This window comes from Equus przewalskii, chromosome 7, assembly GCF_037783145.1.
Source record: "Equus przewalskii isolate Varuska chromosome 7, EquPr2, whole genome shotgun sequence".
NCBI lineage: Eukaryota > Metazoa > Chordata > Mammalia > Perissodactyla > Equidae > Equus > Equus przewalskii.
The window spans coordinates 12,070,279-12,089,828 of record NC_091837.1 but is presented as its reverse complement, the minus strand read 5'-3'; the positions used below and the strand labels follow the sequence as shown (position 1 = coordinate 12,089,828).

General features: G+C 50.8%; 1 protein-coding gene across 2 annotated transcripts in view; it reads left to right on the top strand.

Moving 5' to 3' along the window:
• The window catches only part of SGSM1 (small G protein signaling modulator 1), an 84,127-nt gene that overhangs the window by 14,530 nt on the left and 50,047 nt on the right, over positions 1–19,550 (top strand). For both annotated transcript variants that reach the window (XM_070626982.1, XM_070626981.1), the window contains exons 3-5: positions 14,286–14,361; positions 17,091–17,253; positions 18,824–18,976. In XM_070626982.1, coding sequence (XP_070483083.1) covers positions 14,286–14,361; positions 17,091–17,253; positions 18,824–18,976 — 392 coding nt within the window. The remainder of the gene's footprint in view (positions 1–14,285; positions 14,362–17,090; positions 17,254–18,823; positions 18,977–19,550) is intronic.

Sequence of the window (19,550 nt, the reverse complement as noted above, 5' to 3'; positions counted from 1 at the left end):
TGAAATTTGTGCTGTCTGACTCTTTGCTGAGAAAGTTTGCCGACCCCAGCCTTCCGCACATAGCAAACGAGGTTAGGTGTCAGGGGCTCAGGACCTCCCTGGAACGGAGCTGGATAAGCATTAGTGGCTGCTATTCATGTTATTAATAGAATCAGAGGGATCACCGGCATATATTGAGTACCTACTGCTTGCCCAGGTGCTGGGCTGGGGGCTCAAGGTCTGCGTGGGAGAGACGGACACTAGATGGATAAACGCACAGACGCAAAGTGACGGTCAGGCATCCTGAGTCCTAGGAAGAGCGTCCCGCAGGGGACGGGTGGAGAGGGATGTGCGAGAGGCTGTGCTTTAGGCAGGGTGGCTCCAAGCCCGGCCCGTGTTCTGAGCGCTGTGCACGCTTCGTTCGCGGGATCCGCACAGAGCAGCCCCGGGAGGTGGTGCGGGGCCATCCCCATCCCACAGGGGAGGAAACGGAGGCCTGAGGTGGAGTCTGACCTGGGTCTGGTGGCTCCCAGGCTCGTGTTCTGATTCCTCTAAAGTGCCTCCGTTTATGTGGTGCCAGCTGTGTGCTGCGTCCTGTTGGAGGTCGTCTGCTGCTATTTTTCAGGATCCTCCGGCAGCACTGCACGCTGGGCCATGTTGTTCCCACCCTGGGGCTTAGAGGGGTAAACACAGCAGAGGGCGGGGAGACAGGGGAGAGGAGCGAGTTCAAGGGGGGTGCAGCATGATGGTCCCTGGGGGCCAGCAGGTGGCCGATGTGAGCAGGCCCGGGAGCCCCGGGAGCCCCGCTTCCGGCTTTGCAGATGGGCCTGGACTTCCTTGCCTGACTCCCTCCTGAGATTAACCCTCCCTGGACACTGTTTAAATATTTGCAGGTGGCGGGAGGGCGGGGCTGGCTTCTGAATGGTGGCAGGGTGGGGCAGAGTGGGGACGCGGCGGGTGCTCAGAGGCCTGACGTGGAGGGGCGGCCTGGCCACAGCCCAGAGCCCAGCTGGGCCCCACTAGCCGGTGGGTGGGAAGCTGGGCTGGGTGACTAAAGCCGAAGGGGCCCGCAGCGATTGCCCATTCACCTAACTAACGCTCACAAACATGCACTGGGGCCAGACAGTGAACTGGACGGTCACTGTCGTCTGGCGAGTCGCTACCATTTGTAGAATTCCTACTATGTGCCCAGGGCTGTCTCCATGATCCCGTTCAAGCCTCACGTTGCCCCAGTGAGTAGGGGTGCTGTCCTCGTCCGCGAGGTAGGGGTGCTGTCCTCGTCCGCCCCATTTCACTGATGGGGAAGCTCATCCAGCTCCGTGCAGATAGGGAGTGGCCAAGGATTGGGCCCCAGGTCAGTGACTCCACATTCCAAGCTCTTAGCTTCTCTCAGCTGCCTCCTGACATCCTGTCTTAGAGCTAATAAGCTGGTTCTGAAAGGAGTGAGCTCCCCATCATTGGAGGAATGCAAGCAGATGTTGGAGGACTCCTGAGCATGGATGCTGGAGAGGCATGAAAGCTTCCTAACCATTTGGACCTTTGAGGTGCCGCCCCACAAAAGGCCCCCACAGGGTGTGGTTGGCAGAGTCGCATCCAGGTGACCCAGGTCCCCTGACTCCAGGTTCGGTGCTTCTTTGGGTCCCCAAGTTGGGTGAGATGAAGGAACCCCTTCTTGGACGTTTCTCAGCGCCTTGGGATCTCAGAGGGCCTGGCCCAGTACTGGGCGGGGCTGAGGGCAGAGCTCTGGGTCAGGGGCCAGTCAGACCTAGGTTCAAGTTCTGGCTGTGTGACCTTCAGGCAATCGCATAAACTCTCTGAGCCTTACTTTATCCCTCTTTACAATGGGATAATCGTGCTCTCATGAGGATTAAATCAGGTCTTCTGTACAGAGGACCTGGCGCAGCGTAGGTGCTCTGTAAACATTCTCTCTAACTCTAAGCTGGGCAATAACGAAAGCATTGGATTCAAAACGGCCTCCAGCTTCTGCTGTGAGACAAGCTATTTGTCAGAACAAAGGCCCTGGATCTGAATCCTGCAGCATCTGCATGACGGTAGATGGATTATTTAATCTCTCTGTGCCTCAGTTTCCCCATCTGTAAAATGGGAATATTTTGGGGACCTACCTCATTAGGGTTGTCATGGTTACAAACAGTCCCTGGAACATAGTGAGCACTCAAAAAAATGAGCAGTGAGCTTTAGCATCATAAAGTTCCTACTGTGTGCTGGCACAGCCTGCCCTTTCTCAAATAACAGCACATTTAATCCTTACCCCGGCCCCTCGGGGTGATAGGTTCTACTTTACAGAAGAGGAAACTGAGGCACCAGCAAGAGCGTGACTTGGCCTCGTTCACAAAGGACGTGAGGGGCCCAGCCGGGATGTGAATGCACGTCTGTGTGGCTCCGAGGTCCCACCAGTCACAGCCACTGCCTCTGTGTTACCTACGTTGGGCGTGATTCCGGGCTGCAGCTTAGAAAGTCATAGAGGCTGCAGTGAGCCAGGATGCCACACTGCCACCGCCACCATCCCCAGACCACCTCGAGGTCCCTCAAATCTGTCAGCCTTCAAAGTAGACCAAGTCCTAGCCCATGTCTGGGGGCCTGAGAGGGGGAAGGAAGGAATGGGCAGCAGCCTCTTCGTACCTGCAATGAGACAGTGCCCCTTTCTCAAGGCCCTCAGCCACCTTCCGGGTGCCTCCCACCACCACAGCCTCTTTAATTCCCTCTGCTGGCCTTGGGCTGTCAGCCTGTTATTAACTTCTCGGGAGATGTTCCAGCCCACAGCTGGGGCCAGCGGAGGTGGGGAGGGGTCCTCACTAGCCGGACCCCTCATTCAGGCTGAGAAGACCCTTGGTGCTGCATTCCCACCTACAGCGCCCCAGATCCATCCCCAGGACAAGAGGCCTGGAGCCAGACCGCCACGGGGTCCTCCCTGCAGCCAACTTCCCCGCTGTGTGACCTTGGGAGAGGAGTCACCCTCTCTGAGTGTCTGCATCCACAGCTGTAAACAGACAACCTTCTCCACTCTGCAGAGCTTGGACTTGAGACAGTGTGTATACAGTCAGGGCGCCAATAGGAAACAGATGGATCCCCGAAACTGAGCACATTAAGGTGAATTTAATAAAGGAGCTATTGACTAAGCGGGGGGAAGGATGCTGGGAGACCACAAGGAAGGGGGCAGCACCCCGTGGCTAGTAACTGGGGAACCAAGAGGTGTTGCTGTCCCCAGCCTGAGGGGGGGTACCAGGAAGAGGTTACCGGGAGGGGCAAGCTGTGCAGGGAGGGTCCCTGGACAGGAGCTGTGACTACTACATCTTTTCCTTCCTTAAGGATTTCCGGACAGCTCCTTGTTTTATATCCTCTCTCTCTGTCCTCCCGCCTTTCCTCCCCCTCAAATGCTCCACTGCAATCTGAGCATGCATGAGATCACCCAGGGGGGCTTGATAAACGCCCCGGAGTTACTGATTCAATCCGTCTGGGCTGACACCCGAGCCTTTGTATTTGACCCAGTTGCCAGCTGGTGCTGGTGCCGCTGGACCTGCGTGGAACAGCTCTGCTGCGTGTCACACTTTCCCTGTGCCTCTCTGTTCCTCCCACCCTGTGGCTCCTTGGGCTAAAAGCCCATCCAGGGCAGCACCCTCTGCCTCCATTCCTGCAGCTTTCTGCACCCTGCACTCGGATCCAAGGGCTGATTATGGGGGTCTCCTGCCTCCTGCCAGGTGGACTCACCAACGTTTGCATCTTGTCCTTTTGACTGCACCCAGACACGTCCACGCTGCAGCTCAGCTGCCCTTGACCGAGGCCGACACTGGGGTGGAGGTCGGCAGGAGGTTGTTAGCACGTGATCTTGGGATGGACACCAGGGGAAGTGAAGTGAAGCAAGCAGGAGTGGGCAGAGGAGAAGTTGGGTCGCAATGGGGCCTCCGTGCAAGCCTAAGCCAGCCCTCTGGGGAGTTCCGAGGGGAGCTGGGGTGGCCCTTCAGAGCCGTCGCAAGTTGGGGCAAGGATGCTGGGTCTGTATACCCCACGTGCTTCAGCCACTGGGTGTGGGCCACCCTGGAAAGGACTGAGACTAGTGGGGGCTCTCTCTGCAGCTGAGGGGATCCCCTGTCCTCTAAGGGGCTGGCACCTGAGGGTCTTCCAGCAGCTGGTGGCCTCCAGTCCTGGTGGGATGTGCATGGCACTTTGCAGCACCCACCACGTCGTTAAAACCTGTCCAAGGAGCCAGGGAGGGGTCAGAAGCCTTCTCATGGTCCCCTCTGCATCCCTGAGTCCCGTGGCCCCCTGTGTGCTTGAGGAATAGCAAGAGGGCTTTTTTGTTTGGGGCTGGGGAGGAAGCGGTGGGGCGTGGGTTGCTTCTTCTCTATGGCTGAGGCAGGGAGCCCCAGTGAGCACATTGACCCCTATTTCTGGGGCAGAGTGTGGTGAAAAAGGCTCCCCTTGGGGTCAGACGGACCTGAGTGTAAGCCTCAGCAGGGTGACCTTGGGTTTGCTGATGACCTTGGGCAGGTAGTAACTAACACCTCTGAACTTCAGTTTCCTTGTCTGTAAAGTGAGTGATGATGACTACCGGGTGCCATGTTGGAAGGATTACGTGGGGCATATGTCTTAGCTCAGGCTGACATAACTACACCGCAGATGGGACAGCTTAAACAGACATTTATGTCCTACAATTTGGAGGCTGAGAAGTCTAAGATCAAGATGCTAGCCCATTGGTTCCCAGCGAGGGCTCTCTTCCCGCCTTGCAGACGGCTGCCTTCTCACCCTGCCCTGATCTCTTTTCCTCTTTTAAGGACACTAATCCCATGATGAGGGTCCCACGCCCATGACCTCATCTAAACCTAATTGCCTCCCAAGGGCCCCACCTCCGTATATCATCAAATTGGGGAACAGGGCCTCAGCATGTGAATTTCATGGGGGCACAAACTTCAGTCCATAACACCATGAATGCTTAGCATAGTGCTGGGCACATAGTAAATTGTTATTATTATTATTGTCGTCATCATCATCATCAGAGACAACCGTTGGCTGATGCTCCCAGAGTAGCAGTCAAGAACATGGGTTTAGGTTCCACTTCTGCTTCCTGTTCACTGTGTGACCTTGGGCATGTTACTGAATCTCTCTCTTCCTCAGTCTCCTCATCTGAGAAATAGGTATAGAAATGGAAACAGATCCTCACAGGGCTGTGGAGAGCGTATAATGAGTTAACATGCAGGTAAACCTAGAACTCATTCATTCGTTCAGCTGGCATATAAGAAGCCAGAGGGATGCGGCTGGGGAGGGTGACGATGGTGGTGATGCTCATGGTGGATGTGTAGTCTGCTCTGGCTGCTGTAACAGGTACCACGCGCTCGGTGGCGTAAACATCAGAAATGTCTTTTCTCATGGATGTGCAGGCTGGAAGTCCAAGGTCAAGGTGGTGGCAGGGTTGGTTTCTTCTGAAGGCGGAAGGCAGGACCTGCTCTGGGTTTCTCTCCTTGGCTTGAAGATGGCCGCCTTCTCCCTGCATCTTCCCTCTGTAACCGTCTGTGTTCAAATTTCCTCTTCTTATAAGGACGCCAGTCATATCAGATTAGGGCCCCTCTAAGACCTGATTTTAAATTAAGTACCTCTGTAAAGATCTCATCGCCAAATATGATCACATTCCGAGATCCGACGGGTTAGGATTTCAACATATGTATTGGGAGTCGGTGGGGGGGTGGGGCACAATTCAGCTCCTAACAGTGGGGGAGGCAACAGTTTGCAGGATCAGAAAGAAGGGCCAAAGAAGAATGATGAAGGAAAGGAATGGAAGATGTTAAGGCGTTCTAGACAGTGGGAGTTGGACAAGCCTTTGAGGCCAGAGGGGTAAACTGAGACCCTGAAGGGTGTGCCAGCCTGTGGGCAGCTGCTGGTTGGCAGCACTCGCCCCGAGAGCTGTCCTCCAACTGTGACACTAGGGCAGGCAGCCTGGGCCGTGACTCGGGATGAGGCAGGAGCAGTTCCCTCGGCTGGAACTGTGAAGACCAGCCCGGGAGACATTCTTGTTTGGGGTCGATGCATTGGAAGAGCACACTCCTTCTGTATGTTTCTCCTTTACTCTCACACTGTTACCCCACGACATTTCTGACACCAAAGGTGTGGGTTTTCAACACAATGAGCCATTCTGCAACACCAGCTGGGTGTGCTACTATTTAACTCAATTCTGACCCCGTCTACCTGGAGGTGGTGTCCGATCCCACAGGTTAAAGGCTCAGTCCCATGACACTGCCCCCACTCCAGAGGCCAGTTTCAGGTCTCAGGCTGTGTCTGTGTTCCTGACTGAGCAGCTATAAATCAGGGTTCCCATGACCTGCTTCTTGGGTTCAGTAATTTACCAGAATGGCTCACAGAACTCAGAGAGACACTTACTTATATGTAATGGTTTATTGCAAAAGGACATTGGTGAACATCTAGATGGAAGTGACCTGTAGGGCAAGGTGTGGTGGCAGTGTTTCCCCTGCACGGTTAATTTTGCGGTTTCTTTTTAACCTGGTTTTGCCTGCATACATGTGTTTGACGAGCAAGGAATCGGGATGCGCAGATCAGATGTGACTTGTCCCAGGGCGGCAGGGGTGTCACCGTCCTCATTATTAAAATGCTGCTATTTATTGAGCACATACTGTGTATCAGTCTCTATGCTGAGTTTGCTTGACCTGTGTGGCCTCATTTAAACCTCTCCGTAGGAGGTATGCATTCATCCCACTGATACTTATTGAGTGCCTACTATGTGCCAGGTGCTCTTCTAGGGCTTGAGAACAGGGCGATCAATGGCATACGTGGAATTCCTGACCTCATGAAATCAGAGATGCCAGGAACAAAATAAGAAAAATACATAGCATGATAGAGGCGGTAAGCTATGGAGAGAAATAGGCAGAAAAGGGATATGTTGAGGGTCTGGTCCGGTGAGAGTGGCAAGTTTAAAAAGGATGATTGGGGAAGGTGACATGTGAGCAGAGGTGAACCGTGTGGATTTCTGGGGAGGGAGGGTTCTGGTGTAGGGAATGGCAAGTGCAAGGCCAGAGATGGGATTGTGCTCGCTGTTTGAGCAAAGAGCGAGGAGAAGGGGTGTGTGGAGGGAGTGACGGGAGCAGTGGCGGAGGAGGGAGGGAGGGCAGTGGTGGGTCCAGGGCCTTGGGGCCCCCTTGAAGACGGGCTGTCACTCTAGGTGAGGCGGGAGCCATGAGAGGTTCTGAGCAGGGGAGAGATGTGGTCTGATTCACCCTGTTTGTGTTTATACTACGTTGACACGTAACATACACACTTTAAAAAATTATGGTAAAATAACACAGAACATAAAATGTCCCTTCTTAACCATTTTTAAGTTCAGGAGTGTTAAGGACCTTCGCATTGTCATGTAGCCAATCTCCAGAAAGCTTTTCATCTTGCACAACTGAAACTCTGTCCCCATAAACATTAACTCCCCAGTCCCCCTGCCCCCCGGCCCCTGACAACTACAATTCTACTTTCCATCTATGGATTTGACTCCTCTAGGAGCTCATATAAGTGGAATCATACAATGTTTGTCTCTTTGTGACTGGCTTATTTCACTTACCGTCATATGCTCAAGGTTCATCCATGTTGGAGCATGTATCAGAATTTCCTTCCTCTTTAGGGCTGAATAATATTCCATTGTATGTGTATACCTCATTTTGTTTATCCATCCATCCATCAATGGGCGCTTGGGTTGTTTTTATCTTTGGTGATTGTGAATAATGCCGCCATGAACACAGGTGTACACATATCTCTTCGATGCTCTGTTTTCAGTTCTTTTGGGTGTATACCAGAAGTGGAATTGCTGGATCATATGGTAATTTTATGTTTAATATTTTGAGGAGCTGCCGTCCTGTTTTCCATAGCTGCTCTGCCATTTTACATTCCCACCAACGGTGCACAAGGGTTCCAGTTTCTCCACATCCCCCCCCACGCTTGTTCTTTTCTGTTTTTTGAGAGTAGCCATCCTAATGGATGTGAGCTGCTGTCTCATTGTGGTTTTGATTTGCATTTCCCTAATGATTAGTGATGTTGAGCATCTTTTCGTGTGCTTGTTGACGATTTGCATATCTTCTTCAGAGAAATATCTATTTAGGTCCTTTGCCCTTTTTTTAATCAGGCTTTTTGTTGTTGAGTTGTAGGAATCCTTCACATATTCTGGACATTGACCCCTTATCAGATATATGATTTGCAAAGATTTTCTTCCATTCCATGGGTTGCCTTTTTCACTCTGTTTCTTGTGTCCTTTGATGCACAAGACTCTCTTATTTTCATGAAGTCCAGTTTATGTGCTTTTATTGTTGTTGCCTGTGCTTTTGGTCTCATATCCAGGAAATCACTGCCAAATGCAATGTCATGAACTTTTCCTGCTGTGTTTTCTTCTAGGATTTTTATAGTTTTAACTCTTATATTTAGGTCTTTGATCCACTTTGACTTGATTTTTGTGTGTGGTATAAAGTAATTGTCTAACTCCATTCTTTGGCTGGTGACGATCCAGTTTTCCTAAGACCATTTGTGGAAAAGACTGTCTTTTCCCCATTGAATGTCTGGCTCTTTTGCCAAAATCGTTTGACCATGTATGTGGGAGTTTATTTCTGAGTTCTCTGTTCTCTTCCATTTGTTATATGTCTTTATGCCAGTACTATGCTGTTTTGATTACTGGAGTTTGGTAATAAATTTTCAAGTCAGGAGGTGTGAGAGCAACTTTGTTCTTCGTTTTCAAGATTGTTTTGCCTATTTGGGGTCCCTTGAGATTCCATATAAATTTTAGAATAGATTTTTCTGTTTCTGAAAAAACAAAAACCAAGCAAACAAGAATGCCATTGGGGTTCTGCTAGGAATTACATTAAATCTGTAGATTGCTTTGAGTAGAATTGACCTCTTAACCCATAAAGTTAGATGCCTTTCCATTTTTGTGTGTATGTCTTTTAAACTTCTTTCAGCAATATATTATTTTCAGTATACAAGTCTTTTACTTCCTTGCTTAAGTTTATTCCTAAGTATTTTATACTTTTTGATGGTATTGTAAATGGAATTTTTTAAGATTTCCTTTTTGGATTGTTCATTAGTGTTTAGAAATACAACTGATTTTCATGTGTTAATTTTGTGTCCTGCAACTTTGCTGAATTTGTTTATTAACTCTAACAGATTCTTGTGGCATCTTTAGGGTTTTCTGTATATAAGATCATGTTATCTGGGAACATAGATAATTTTACTTCTCTCTTTCCTATTTGAATGCCTTTTATTTCTTTTTCTTGCCTAATTTATCTGTCTAGGACTTCCAGTATTATATTGCATGAAAGAGGTGAGGTGAGAGCAGGCATCTTTGCCTTGTTCCTGAGCTTAGAGGAAAACTTGTCAGTCCTTCACACTGAGTCTGATGGCAGCAGCCAGCCCTGCTGATCTAGTGGTTAAGATTCAGCCGCCTCAGCCCAGGTTTGTTCCCCGGTCAGGGAACCACACCACCCATCTGTCGGTTGTCAGGCTGTGGCAGCTGTGTGTTGCTGTGATGCTGAAAGCTGTGCCACCAGGATTTCAAATATCAGCAGGTCACCCACGGTGGACAGGTTTCAATGGAGCTTCCAGACTAAGACAGACTAGGAAGAAGGACCTGCCCACCCACTTCTGAAAAATTGGCCGTGAAAACCCTACGAATAGCAGCAGAGAATTGTCTGACAGAGCGCCAGAAGAGGGGGGGATGGCGCAAAAAGTCTGTGCAGGGTTCTGCTCTGCTGTACACAGGGTCGCTAGGAGTCAGAATTGACTCGATGGCACGAATGACGACAAATGATGGTGGCTCTGAGTTTTTCATATAGAGCTTCTACTGAGGTAGTTTCCTTCTGTTCCTAGATTCGTGAGTGTTTTTATGATGAAAAGGTGTTGAATTTTGTCAAATGCTTTTCTGCATCAACTGAGATGATCATGTGGTGTTTTTTCTTGATTATGTTAATATGATGTATGACATTGATTGATTTTTGTATGTTGAGCCATCCTTGCATTTTAGCAATAAGTCCCACTTGGTCATGTTGTACAATCCTTTTTTTTTTTTGCTGAGCAAGATTTGCCCTGAGCTAACATCTATTGCCAATCCTCCTCTTTTTTTGCTTGAGGAAGATTGGCCCTGAGCTAACATCTGTGCCCATCTTCCTGTATTTTGTATGTGGGATGCCGCCACAGAATGGCTGACAATTGGTGTAGGTCCACGCCTGGGATCCAAACCTGTGAACTCTGGACCACTGAAGTGGAGCATGTGGATTTTAACCACTACGCCACAAGGCCAGCCCCTGTATGATTCTTTTAATATGCTGCTGAATTCTGCTTGCTAGTATTTTATTGAATATTTTTGTGTTGTTATTCATTGAAGATACTGGTCTGTAGTTTTTGTAGTGTGCCTTTGTCTGGCTTTGGTTTCAAGGTAATGTTGGCCTCTTGGAATGAGTTTGAAAGTATTCCCTCCTTTTCAGTTTTTTTGGGAAGAGTTTGAGGAGGATTGGTGTTAATTCTTTAGGTGTTTGGTAAAATTCACCGTTGAAGTCATCTGGTTCTGAGCTTTGCTTTGTGGGGAGATTTTATATTACTGACTCGGTCTCCTTGCTGCTTATAAGTCTGTTCAGATTTTGGTAGATTGTGTGTTTTAGGAATTTATCCATTTCATCTAGGTTGTCCAATTTATTGGCATACAATTGTTTATAGTATTCTCTTATAATCCTTTTTGTTTCTGTGGCATCGGTTGTAATGTCTCTTCTTTGAATTCTGATTTTAGTTATTTGAATCTTCTCTCTTTTTTTCTTAGTCAATCTAGCTTAAAGGTTTGCCAATTTTGCTGAATTTCAAAGAACTAACTTTTCAAAGAACTAACTCTTGGTTTTGTTAATTTTTTCTATTTTCTGTTTTGTTTATCTCTGCTCTGTTTGTTATTTCCTTCCTTCTCCTAGCTTTGGGTTTAATTTCTTCTTTTATAGTTCCTTAAGGTGTAAACTTAGATTGTTGATTTGGGAACTTTCTTCTTTTAGCCAAAGCATTTCCAGCTATAAATTTCCTTCTTAGCTGTCATTGCATCCCATAGATTTTGGCATGTTGTGTCTTCATTTACGTTTGTCTCATGATATCTGCTAACTTCTTTTGTGATTTCTTCTTTGACCCGTTGGATGTTTAAGAGTGTGTTGTTAATTTCTACTTGGGCTATTGATTTCTACTTTCATTCCATTCTGATCGGAGAAGATACCTTGTATGATTTTAGTCTTTTTAAATTTATTAAGACTTGTTTTGTGTCCTAAAACGTGCTCTGTCCTGAAGAATGTTCCGTGTGCAACTTGAGAAAAATGTGTATTCTGCTGTGGTTGGTGGTGGGTTCTGTATGTCTCTCAGGTCTAATTGGTCTATAACATTGTTCAAGTCTTCTGTTTCCTTGCTGATCTTCTGTCTGGTTGTTCTATTGACTTGCCTTTTAACAAGATCCTTCTGGCTGTGTGAAGACAAGCCTCTAGGAGGTGGATGCAAGGAGATAAGTGAGAGGTTACAATGTCGATCCAGGGCCACTTGGACCAGGGAGGGGCAGGTGGTGGGCATGAGAAGTAGTTCGACTCTGGGTGTATGCTGATGACAGAGCTAACAGATTTTACTGACTCTTTAGAAGTTGGTAGTAGGTAAAGGAATTTGCCCCAAGGCCCTATAGCCAGGAAGTGGCTGAGCCAAGATTTGAACCCAGGTCTGCCAGGCCTCAAAGGCTTAGCTCTTCATGAACCACTGGGCTTCTCTGAAAGAGCTCCTGACCCAGCTGCTTGGGCACCCCACCCTCCATGCCTGTCTGACAGTCCACCTACATCCACGACGTAGCCTGAACCCGCTCCCTCTGCCCCTCCGTTCCCAAAGGATGTCCAGGTCTAGGTGCTTGGCAACCCCCTTCTGGCAGGTTCTCAGAGACTTGGTTATAGGTCAGGATCACTGTGTCCTGCCTCAGGGGAGCAAAGGAAAGAGGGAGGCAGGTACCTGGGGAGGGGTGCGGCTGGGCAAATGCTCTGAGACCCTGAGAGCTTAATGGCATCTTATAGAAGGAGCTCAGCCACTGAAGTCAGATAAACTTGAGTCCAAGATTTTGACTCCACTCCTCACCAGCTGTGTGACCCTGGGCAGGTTACACCACCTCTCTGTGCCTGCTTCCTCCCTCGACAAGCAGGGATAATAATACGGCTGCTCTATTTACCCATGATTATAATGACAGGAAGGCATTTTTTCAGCTAAAATTCTGCCATAGCAGAAGTCCGTCATGATCCTCCAAGCTATTCCTTCCACAGACAGAACCTTATTGAGCCCCTGGGGTGTGCAGGAACCATGGCTGTAAAGCAGAGGCGCAGAGGGCTCGCCCTTCTGAGGGCCCAGCCCGGCCCCGAGGTCAGGTGCAGAGGAAATCGTTATAAACCTGATGGGGGTCATCAAAGCAGCTGCTGTGTGAACCCAAGCAGGGAGTGTCATCTCCTGAACAGGCTGTGGTTCCACCAGGACCAGAATAACGGTCAAAGGCAGCCAGATGAGGTTCCAGGCAGGAACTGACCTGCATGAAGCTGACATTTGTTGCAGGCACACTGTGCACCAGGCTCTGTGCTCAGCACGTGGGGTGTGTGACCTTGTCCAGTCCTCTCATAGCCCTTTGAGCAGGCAATTCCTATAAGCCTTTATCCAATGAGAAAACTAAGGCTCAGAGAGGTGATGTGATTTGCCTGAAGAAACACAGCGAGTAGCTAGAAGGGCCAGGATATGGCCGCTGGAGCCAAGACAGAAAACACTGGTGTAAGTTGGAATTCAACTCTGTTGCTTCCTAGCTGTGTGGCCTTGGGTGGGCCAGTTGGCTTCCCTGAGCCTCAGTTTCCACATCCATAAACGGGGCCGATTCCACGGGCCTGGCTAGATGGTTCCCAGGCTTAGAAATGCTGCTGGCAGAGCCCAGCTTGGAGCTCGCTGAGCTCGGAGGTCAGCAGCTGTTCACAACCCCTTAGGTTGTGCGGGGCGAGGGTGGTGCGGGGTGGCCTGCTCATGTGTTTTTCTGGAGAAGGTGGCCAGGAATGCTCTGAGTCTGTCTTCCCCTGCAGGAGGCAGCAAGAAGGAAGGGACAGAGGAGCAGGAGAGCGTGAGACAGCTCTCGGATGGCTGCAATGACGTGCTGGCCTGGCCGAGTCTCGGGGGGCCGCAGCGCAGCCAGGAGGGGAGTAGGGGCTCATGGAGGGGGTGGATTTGGGATCTTGCTCCCTTCACCCCCACGTCACAGCCTCAGTGATGTAGAGCTGAGACTATCCTTTGAGATTATCTCTTCTGAACTCCTCAACTCAAGGTGGGGAAACCGAGGCCCAGAGAGGAGAAACGCTTTGCTGAAGTCCCACAGTGACCCTGGGCAGAGTGAGGCGCAGAGTCCAGGAATGGAGGAATGTTCAGGTCTCAGAGGGTCATCTCCCTGTGCAGAGGCACAGCGGGCCTTTCAGTGCTGTGTCCCCCGTGCCTGGCACCCCAGAGGGGCCCAGGAAATGTTTGTCGAGCGAGTGAGTGTGGCAGGAAGAACATGCAGCCTGGGGAGTCAGCCCCGGGCTGGCTCCGTCTCTGCTCCGGGCCAGCACTTCTCTCTGGGCGAGTCGCTTCACCCTGCTGAACCTCTGTTTCCCAAAATAAGACCCCAAATCCAGCTAGTCGGGGTCCAAGCAGAGATTTGAACCCGGGTCTCCCGGATTCCAGGGCTGATTTTTCACACGACACCCTCCTGATTCTTTATATACCTGTTTCATTCATTCATTCTTTCATTCATCTACTCATTTAGAAAATATTTATTGAGCTCCCACTATGCACCGGACACTGTTCTGGGCTCCGTGGAGGCAGCAGCGAACACGGCAGACGAGGCCCTGTCCTCGGGGAACTGATATTCTGGAAGAGGGAGACAGACAATAAGCAAATAAACAAATAGGACAGGAATAACTTAGTACTCTGAAGGCACCAGAGTAGGGGATGGATGGAGAGAGGGGAGGGCCGCATTGGGCAATGTGGTCGGGGAAGGAGATGACATTTCATGTGACACCTGAGAAGAAGCCCACTGTGCAGAGAGCCTGAAAAAATAACTCAGTAAAATGTGACGTGTGGGGCTGTCATCACAGGCCACAGGCCTCAGCCTTACAGAAGACACAGCGAGGAGGGTGCGGACGGAAAGCAGTTATCAGAATGTCCCCAACAGCCTGAGAAGGCCGTGGGGGGACGCAGCCCCTGGGGTCCCTGCAGCCCGGTCGCATTTGGGTCCCCCTCGGGCCGCCCCTGCCTTCCAGGTGAAGCAGATCATGGAGGAGGCCGTCACGCGGAAGTTCGTCCATGAAGACAGCAGCCACATCGTGTCCCTCTGTGGTGAGTCTGTGGCCCGTGGCCTTGAAAGGGGGCTGCTTTCTCCGCAGGCTGTCTCGGGAAAGCGGTGCCTTGGAGCCAGGGTTCTTACAGCATCTTTTTCCCTCGTAACTCCAAAGTTATTTTCGGATTCCAAAGGTCCTTCAGTAGAGAACTGGGAAATACAGGGAAGTCTAGAGAGGGAATTAAGAATGACTTCCGCGCCCCGTGAAGGGGTAATGGTGGCGAACCCCCGAGGGACGGGGCTCCCCTCCGGTGGCTCAGTGCACAGGGACCCTGCTCCCAGGGACAAGTGGTCTCACCTCTGAGGAATGGCTCCATGTCCTTCCCTCGGTCTGCCTATGGCTGTCGCCAGGCAAGGGGAGAGGATGGATAGGGACTTAAAAAAAATAGGGAGTTCAGAGCCATGGACACATCCTGAGGGATCACGTCCAGCTGGCTCAGCAGAGGGAGCAGGTCCAGGCTCGGAGTGTGACTCAGACTCTCCTTGAACCAGCTCCGCTCACAGGCTTCCAGAAATAACCTCGCTGCCAGGTCCTTCCTGCACTTCCACAATGGCTGGAGGCATATGTTTTGCGTGTCCCTGAAGTCAGGATTCAGCTCATAATTGGTGTGCACGTAGAAGTGGGAGGGTTTCTCTCTTTCTCCCTGCAAACCTTTTGATTTCATGAGTGGAGTGTCTCATGATGAGGGACACGCTGTCATTCCCGTCTCATGGTCTTGGCCCCATGGAGAGGCCCGTCAGCTTCTGTCCAGATGGCTGAGGCCCCACCCGTGGGCTGGCAGCATGCCGAGTGCTCGCTGTGCCCCGGAGCCTGCTGATGTCAGTTCCACCCCTTTGCAGTCAGATAGATCTGGGTTCAGATCCCAGCTCTGCCACTTTTTTTTTTGGGTGACCTTGGCGAGATCTTTTTTCTTAAAGTGAGATATGTTTATTTAAAAATATATATATTTACATAAATATGTACATATACACCTATGTACCTATATATATATATGTGCATTACATAGACAAATAAATATGAATATGAGAATATATATACGCCCAATTTTTTTTCTCCTGGACATTTTTATTTGCAGATAAAATAATATGCATGTCCATTTCAGGATTGGTTGCATATCTAGGGTTCAATTAAAGCCTTAGAGGAATCGAAAGTGAGAAAAATCATAATAATTCTCAACTCTCATCAAAGTTTTGGGTGAGAACATTTGATGGCACTAAATGGGGCCTGAAGGATCTCCTGGCAATTTCTTTTATCCATCGTTCCACCTGAGCCATTGTCAGAAAGAATCTAACCATGTCTACAATGCTGAACAGGTGATTAACTTATTTCAGTATAAACAAGTGAACGTACTGTGTCTGTAAGTGAAAATGAAGATAGTTAAGAGATGCTCACCCAGAATATTTTAAATCCATGGGCATAGATTAGGCAATATGTGGGCATTCATGCAAAGCCAAGTCATGGCTAACAAAAAAACCAAGCCAAGCCACTAAACCAGAACGTCTCGGTATTTCTCCTTGCACATAACCTAACCTTGGCCAGGCTCTGGTCCCTTGGGGTGCTGGTGTGCTTGTCTGTGAAATGGCGATTCCTACAACACTCTGTTCAGGGGTTTTGTCACAGGATAAACCTTGACACTGGTAAGGTAACCCAGAGGTCCCCAATAAGGATTAGCTGTTATACTCACTTCTTCTGTAAACATTGATTATGCTCCTGTTGCATACCAGAGTGAGCTCCCAGGCTGCTGTGTAAGACAGAAGGTAAGAAGATACGTAACAAAGGACTGGTGAAAGTACCAGAAATAAGATAGGGGGCGTCCGAATGGCTTGGCATAGGGTCTATTTCCCAGAAGGGAACACTGAGGCCCAGAGAGGGAAAATGATTTGCCTGAGGTCACACAGCAAGTTAGTGGTAGAGCTCAGGCTTCGACCAGATCTTCTGCCCTGAGCAGGACTGGGCGGGGCCTCCAGGGTAAACACAGAAATGGGAAGATTACACTGACTCCTCCCTGCAGAGGAGGCCGAAGTGTCGCCAGCGCATCTTGGGCTCACACCTGGGTTTGCATCCCAGCCTTATCACGTATTTGCTGGGTGGCCCCGGGCAGTTCAGTTCTCCCCTCAGAGCCTCACTTTCCACATCTGAAAAATGGGGAGGGTTGTCCTTTCTTCCCTGGCTGCAGTGGAGGTGGAATGAGATCCGTAATGTCAGCTGTAGCTGGGTCACAAGAGTGATGGTGTTGACGTGATTCTGTGACTAGATGGAGCTCAGCCGCCCTGTGGGTGTCCACCCCTCCACCCGGACGGGAGTGACAGCTCATGCTCCTACAGCACTCACTCTGTGTCAGGCTGTGTGCTTTCCCTGCCTTTTTTCCACGTCATCCCAACAGCAGCCTTGGGCGGTTACTGTTCCTTCTGTCCCCATTTTACAGATGAAGAAGCTGAGGCACAGGGAGGGGAAGTAATTGCCCAAGTCACCCAGCTGGTTCGTGGCTGGGAGAGGATATGAACAGAGACGGTCTGACCTTAGGCGGCCAGCGTGCGTTAACCACTGAGCTCCCTTGCTCACTTTGGAGCGGGTGAAAGGTGGTGAGGCATACACACTTTCCCCGTTGACGCTGTCACGAATTTGGGGATTCTGGGGCCCCTGGCTCTGCACAGCGCCTCTGATGCTCCAGCGGGGATGGGTGCTGGGGAGCGTGGGCAGGGCCCGCTGACCTTGATGTCCCCGCAGCGGCCGTGGAGGCCTGCGTCCTGCACGGGCTGCGGCGGCGGGCGGCCGGCTTCCTGCGCAGCAACAAGATCGCGGCTCTCTTCATGAAGGTGGGCAAGAGCTTCCCGCCGGCCGAGGAGCTGAGCCGCAAGGTCCAGGACCTGGAGCAGCTGATGGAGAACACGTGAGTGTGGAGCTGGGGGAAGGGCTGGAGAGCTCCCGGAGGAGGCAGTCTGGGTTCCTCCCCCGACCCTGCGAGAACCCGCTCATCCCCACACTCATCCCATGCTCTAGCTTGTATGTGCTGGGGCAGGTGCGTGGGCTGAGTGTGTGTACGTGAGCCCCTCCTGCCAGAGCCACCCCAGAGTCCCAACTGCACAGCCAAAACCCCCTCCTGGAGCCCAGGCAGGTTTCCACTCCAGCTGGTGCTGGTGGCCGCCCAGAGGACTGTGTTGTGAAAGATTCTGGAGCTGCACTTGGGCCTTATGGAAAGGAGTTCGTGGATTGATTAGCCATGTCTGTTACAGGCCAGGGAAGGGGGAGAGACCCTCAGCCACGTGTTCGCCATCTCTGCTGTGGTGATCGCCCCACTTCCCTGAATGAGAAACAGCTCTCTCCTGGTCCTCTGGCCCTGCCTGCCCAGGGCTGCTGGCCAGAACGGGTGACGGGCAGGGCTCTGCATGTGGCCTGGCCAACTCCCTTTTGGAATCTGACTCCTCAGCCACCTGGTCTTCAGGTGCCTTCCAGGCCATCTGCTACACTCCCAGGTGCTTGCTGATAATGTCTTAGAAGGATGGATTTCTACGGGGGTTTCGTAATATCGGGAGTGACTTTCTGATGGAGGAATTGGAGGTGCCTGTGTCTGGTGGTAAGGGAGAGCCTTTCATTCATTTGTGCAATCACTCGTTCACCAACGGGTTCACTGAGCCTGTGCTGCAGGCCAGGCCCTGTGCTGGGCCCTGGAGACACAGCCATGAAAAGTCCCCGTGTTGGCCACGTGTAGAGTGTCAGGAAGTATTTCACTTAAAAAATAATTGAATCACTTAGGCCATACTCTCAAGGTGGCAGTCTGGAGGGGAGGCAGAAAGCTGAGCAGGAAGTTAAGCTGCAGAGGCTGAGAGAGCACAGAGGAGGGGCCCCTCCCCAGCTCTGGCTGGTCCAAGAGGAGGGGAGGCCCTCTCGGAGACCTAAAGAGGGACACGGAGTCAGCCTGCAATGGGGTGGAGGGAAACCAGGCAGCAGCAGCTCATGGAAGGTCCTCACAGGAGAGCCTGGTGGCCTCAGGGATGTGCAGATATCTCTGTCTGGATCCTGGGGTCAGAGGAGGGGGTGATAAGGAAATGGCTGGAGAGGTGAACAGGGACGAGGTCATGAGCGCCCTGCCCGTCATGTTAAAAAGCTTGCCCCTCAAGGGCACTGGGGAGCCACTGCAGAATCTATAATCCAAGACTCTTCCTGGCCAGCACTCCTTTCCAGAGAGAGACAGAGAGAAATGTCGGTATGAGAATCTGGCTTGCCCATCAAACAGTGTGTGAAAGCGTCTGTTTTACCACATCTTCACGCTCACTGGGTATTATTATTTTTCCAACTCTTTACCCATCTGCCATATGGGCGAGCACTGTGGGCTCTTGTTGTTGTTTTAGTTGGCATTCCTCTATTTCCTAGGGAGGTTGAACATTTCTCCATTTGCATATTGGCCCTGTCAGATTTCCTCTTTTGTGAATATCTCTTCTCCTCTTTTCCGGGTCTTGAAGGCGAAACCAGATCCAGGGCCTCCAGGAGAATGTGCGGAAGCTGCCGAAGCTGCCCAACCTGTCGCCCCTCGCCATCAAGCACCTGTGGATCCGCACTGCCTTGTTTGAGAAGGTCCTGGACAAAATCGTGCATTACCTGGTGGAAAACAGCAGGTAAGGGGGGAAGACCCCACCCCTGGGTGCGCTCTGCCTCCCCCTGCTGGCCCTCCTGGGAATTGCGCATCAGTTCTGCTTCAGCCAATATTCTGGTTTGTAGAAGACATCCTTGGAGGAAAATTACAATGATGTTGCTGCCATTTAGTGAGAACTTCCTGGTGTTGGAGTCTGTGCTGTTGCCATACGTGCAGGACGACATTTAATCCTCCCAACAACCTGGGGAGAGGAGTTCTGTCATTCTTCCCACTTTATAGCTGAGGACACCAAGCTCAGAGAGGGTAGTCACCTGCCCAGGGACACACAGCAAGGGAGGGACTAGCCAAGTTGGCCTCCTACTCAGTCTGTGTGGCTCCAGATCTTATGTTTTTCAGACCCTGCTGTAGGATGGGAAGAGCCCGTCTGGCTGGGTATGGCTCAAGCCTCCATCTGCCTGCTGTGTGACCTCTAACAAGCCACTTACCCTCTCTGGTCCTGAGATCCCTCTGGAAGTCAGAATGAGGTCCTTTCCAAGTCTGATATTCTGTTAGTTTCTAGACTCTATGAGTTTTCAAGGAATTAAGAACCACTATAC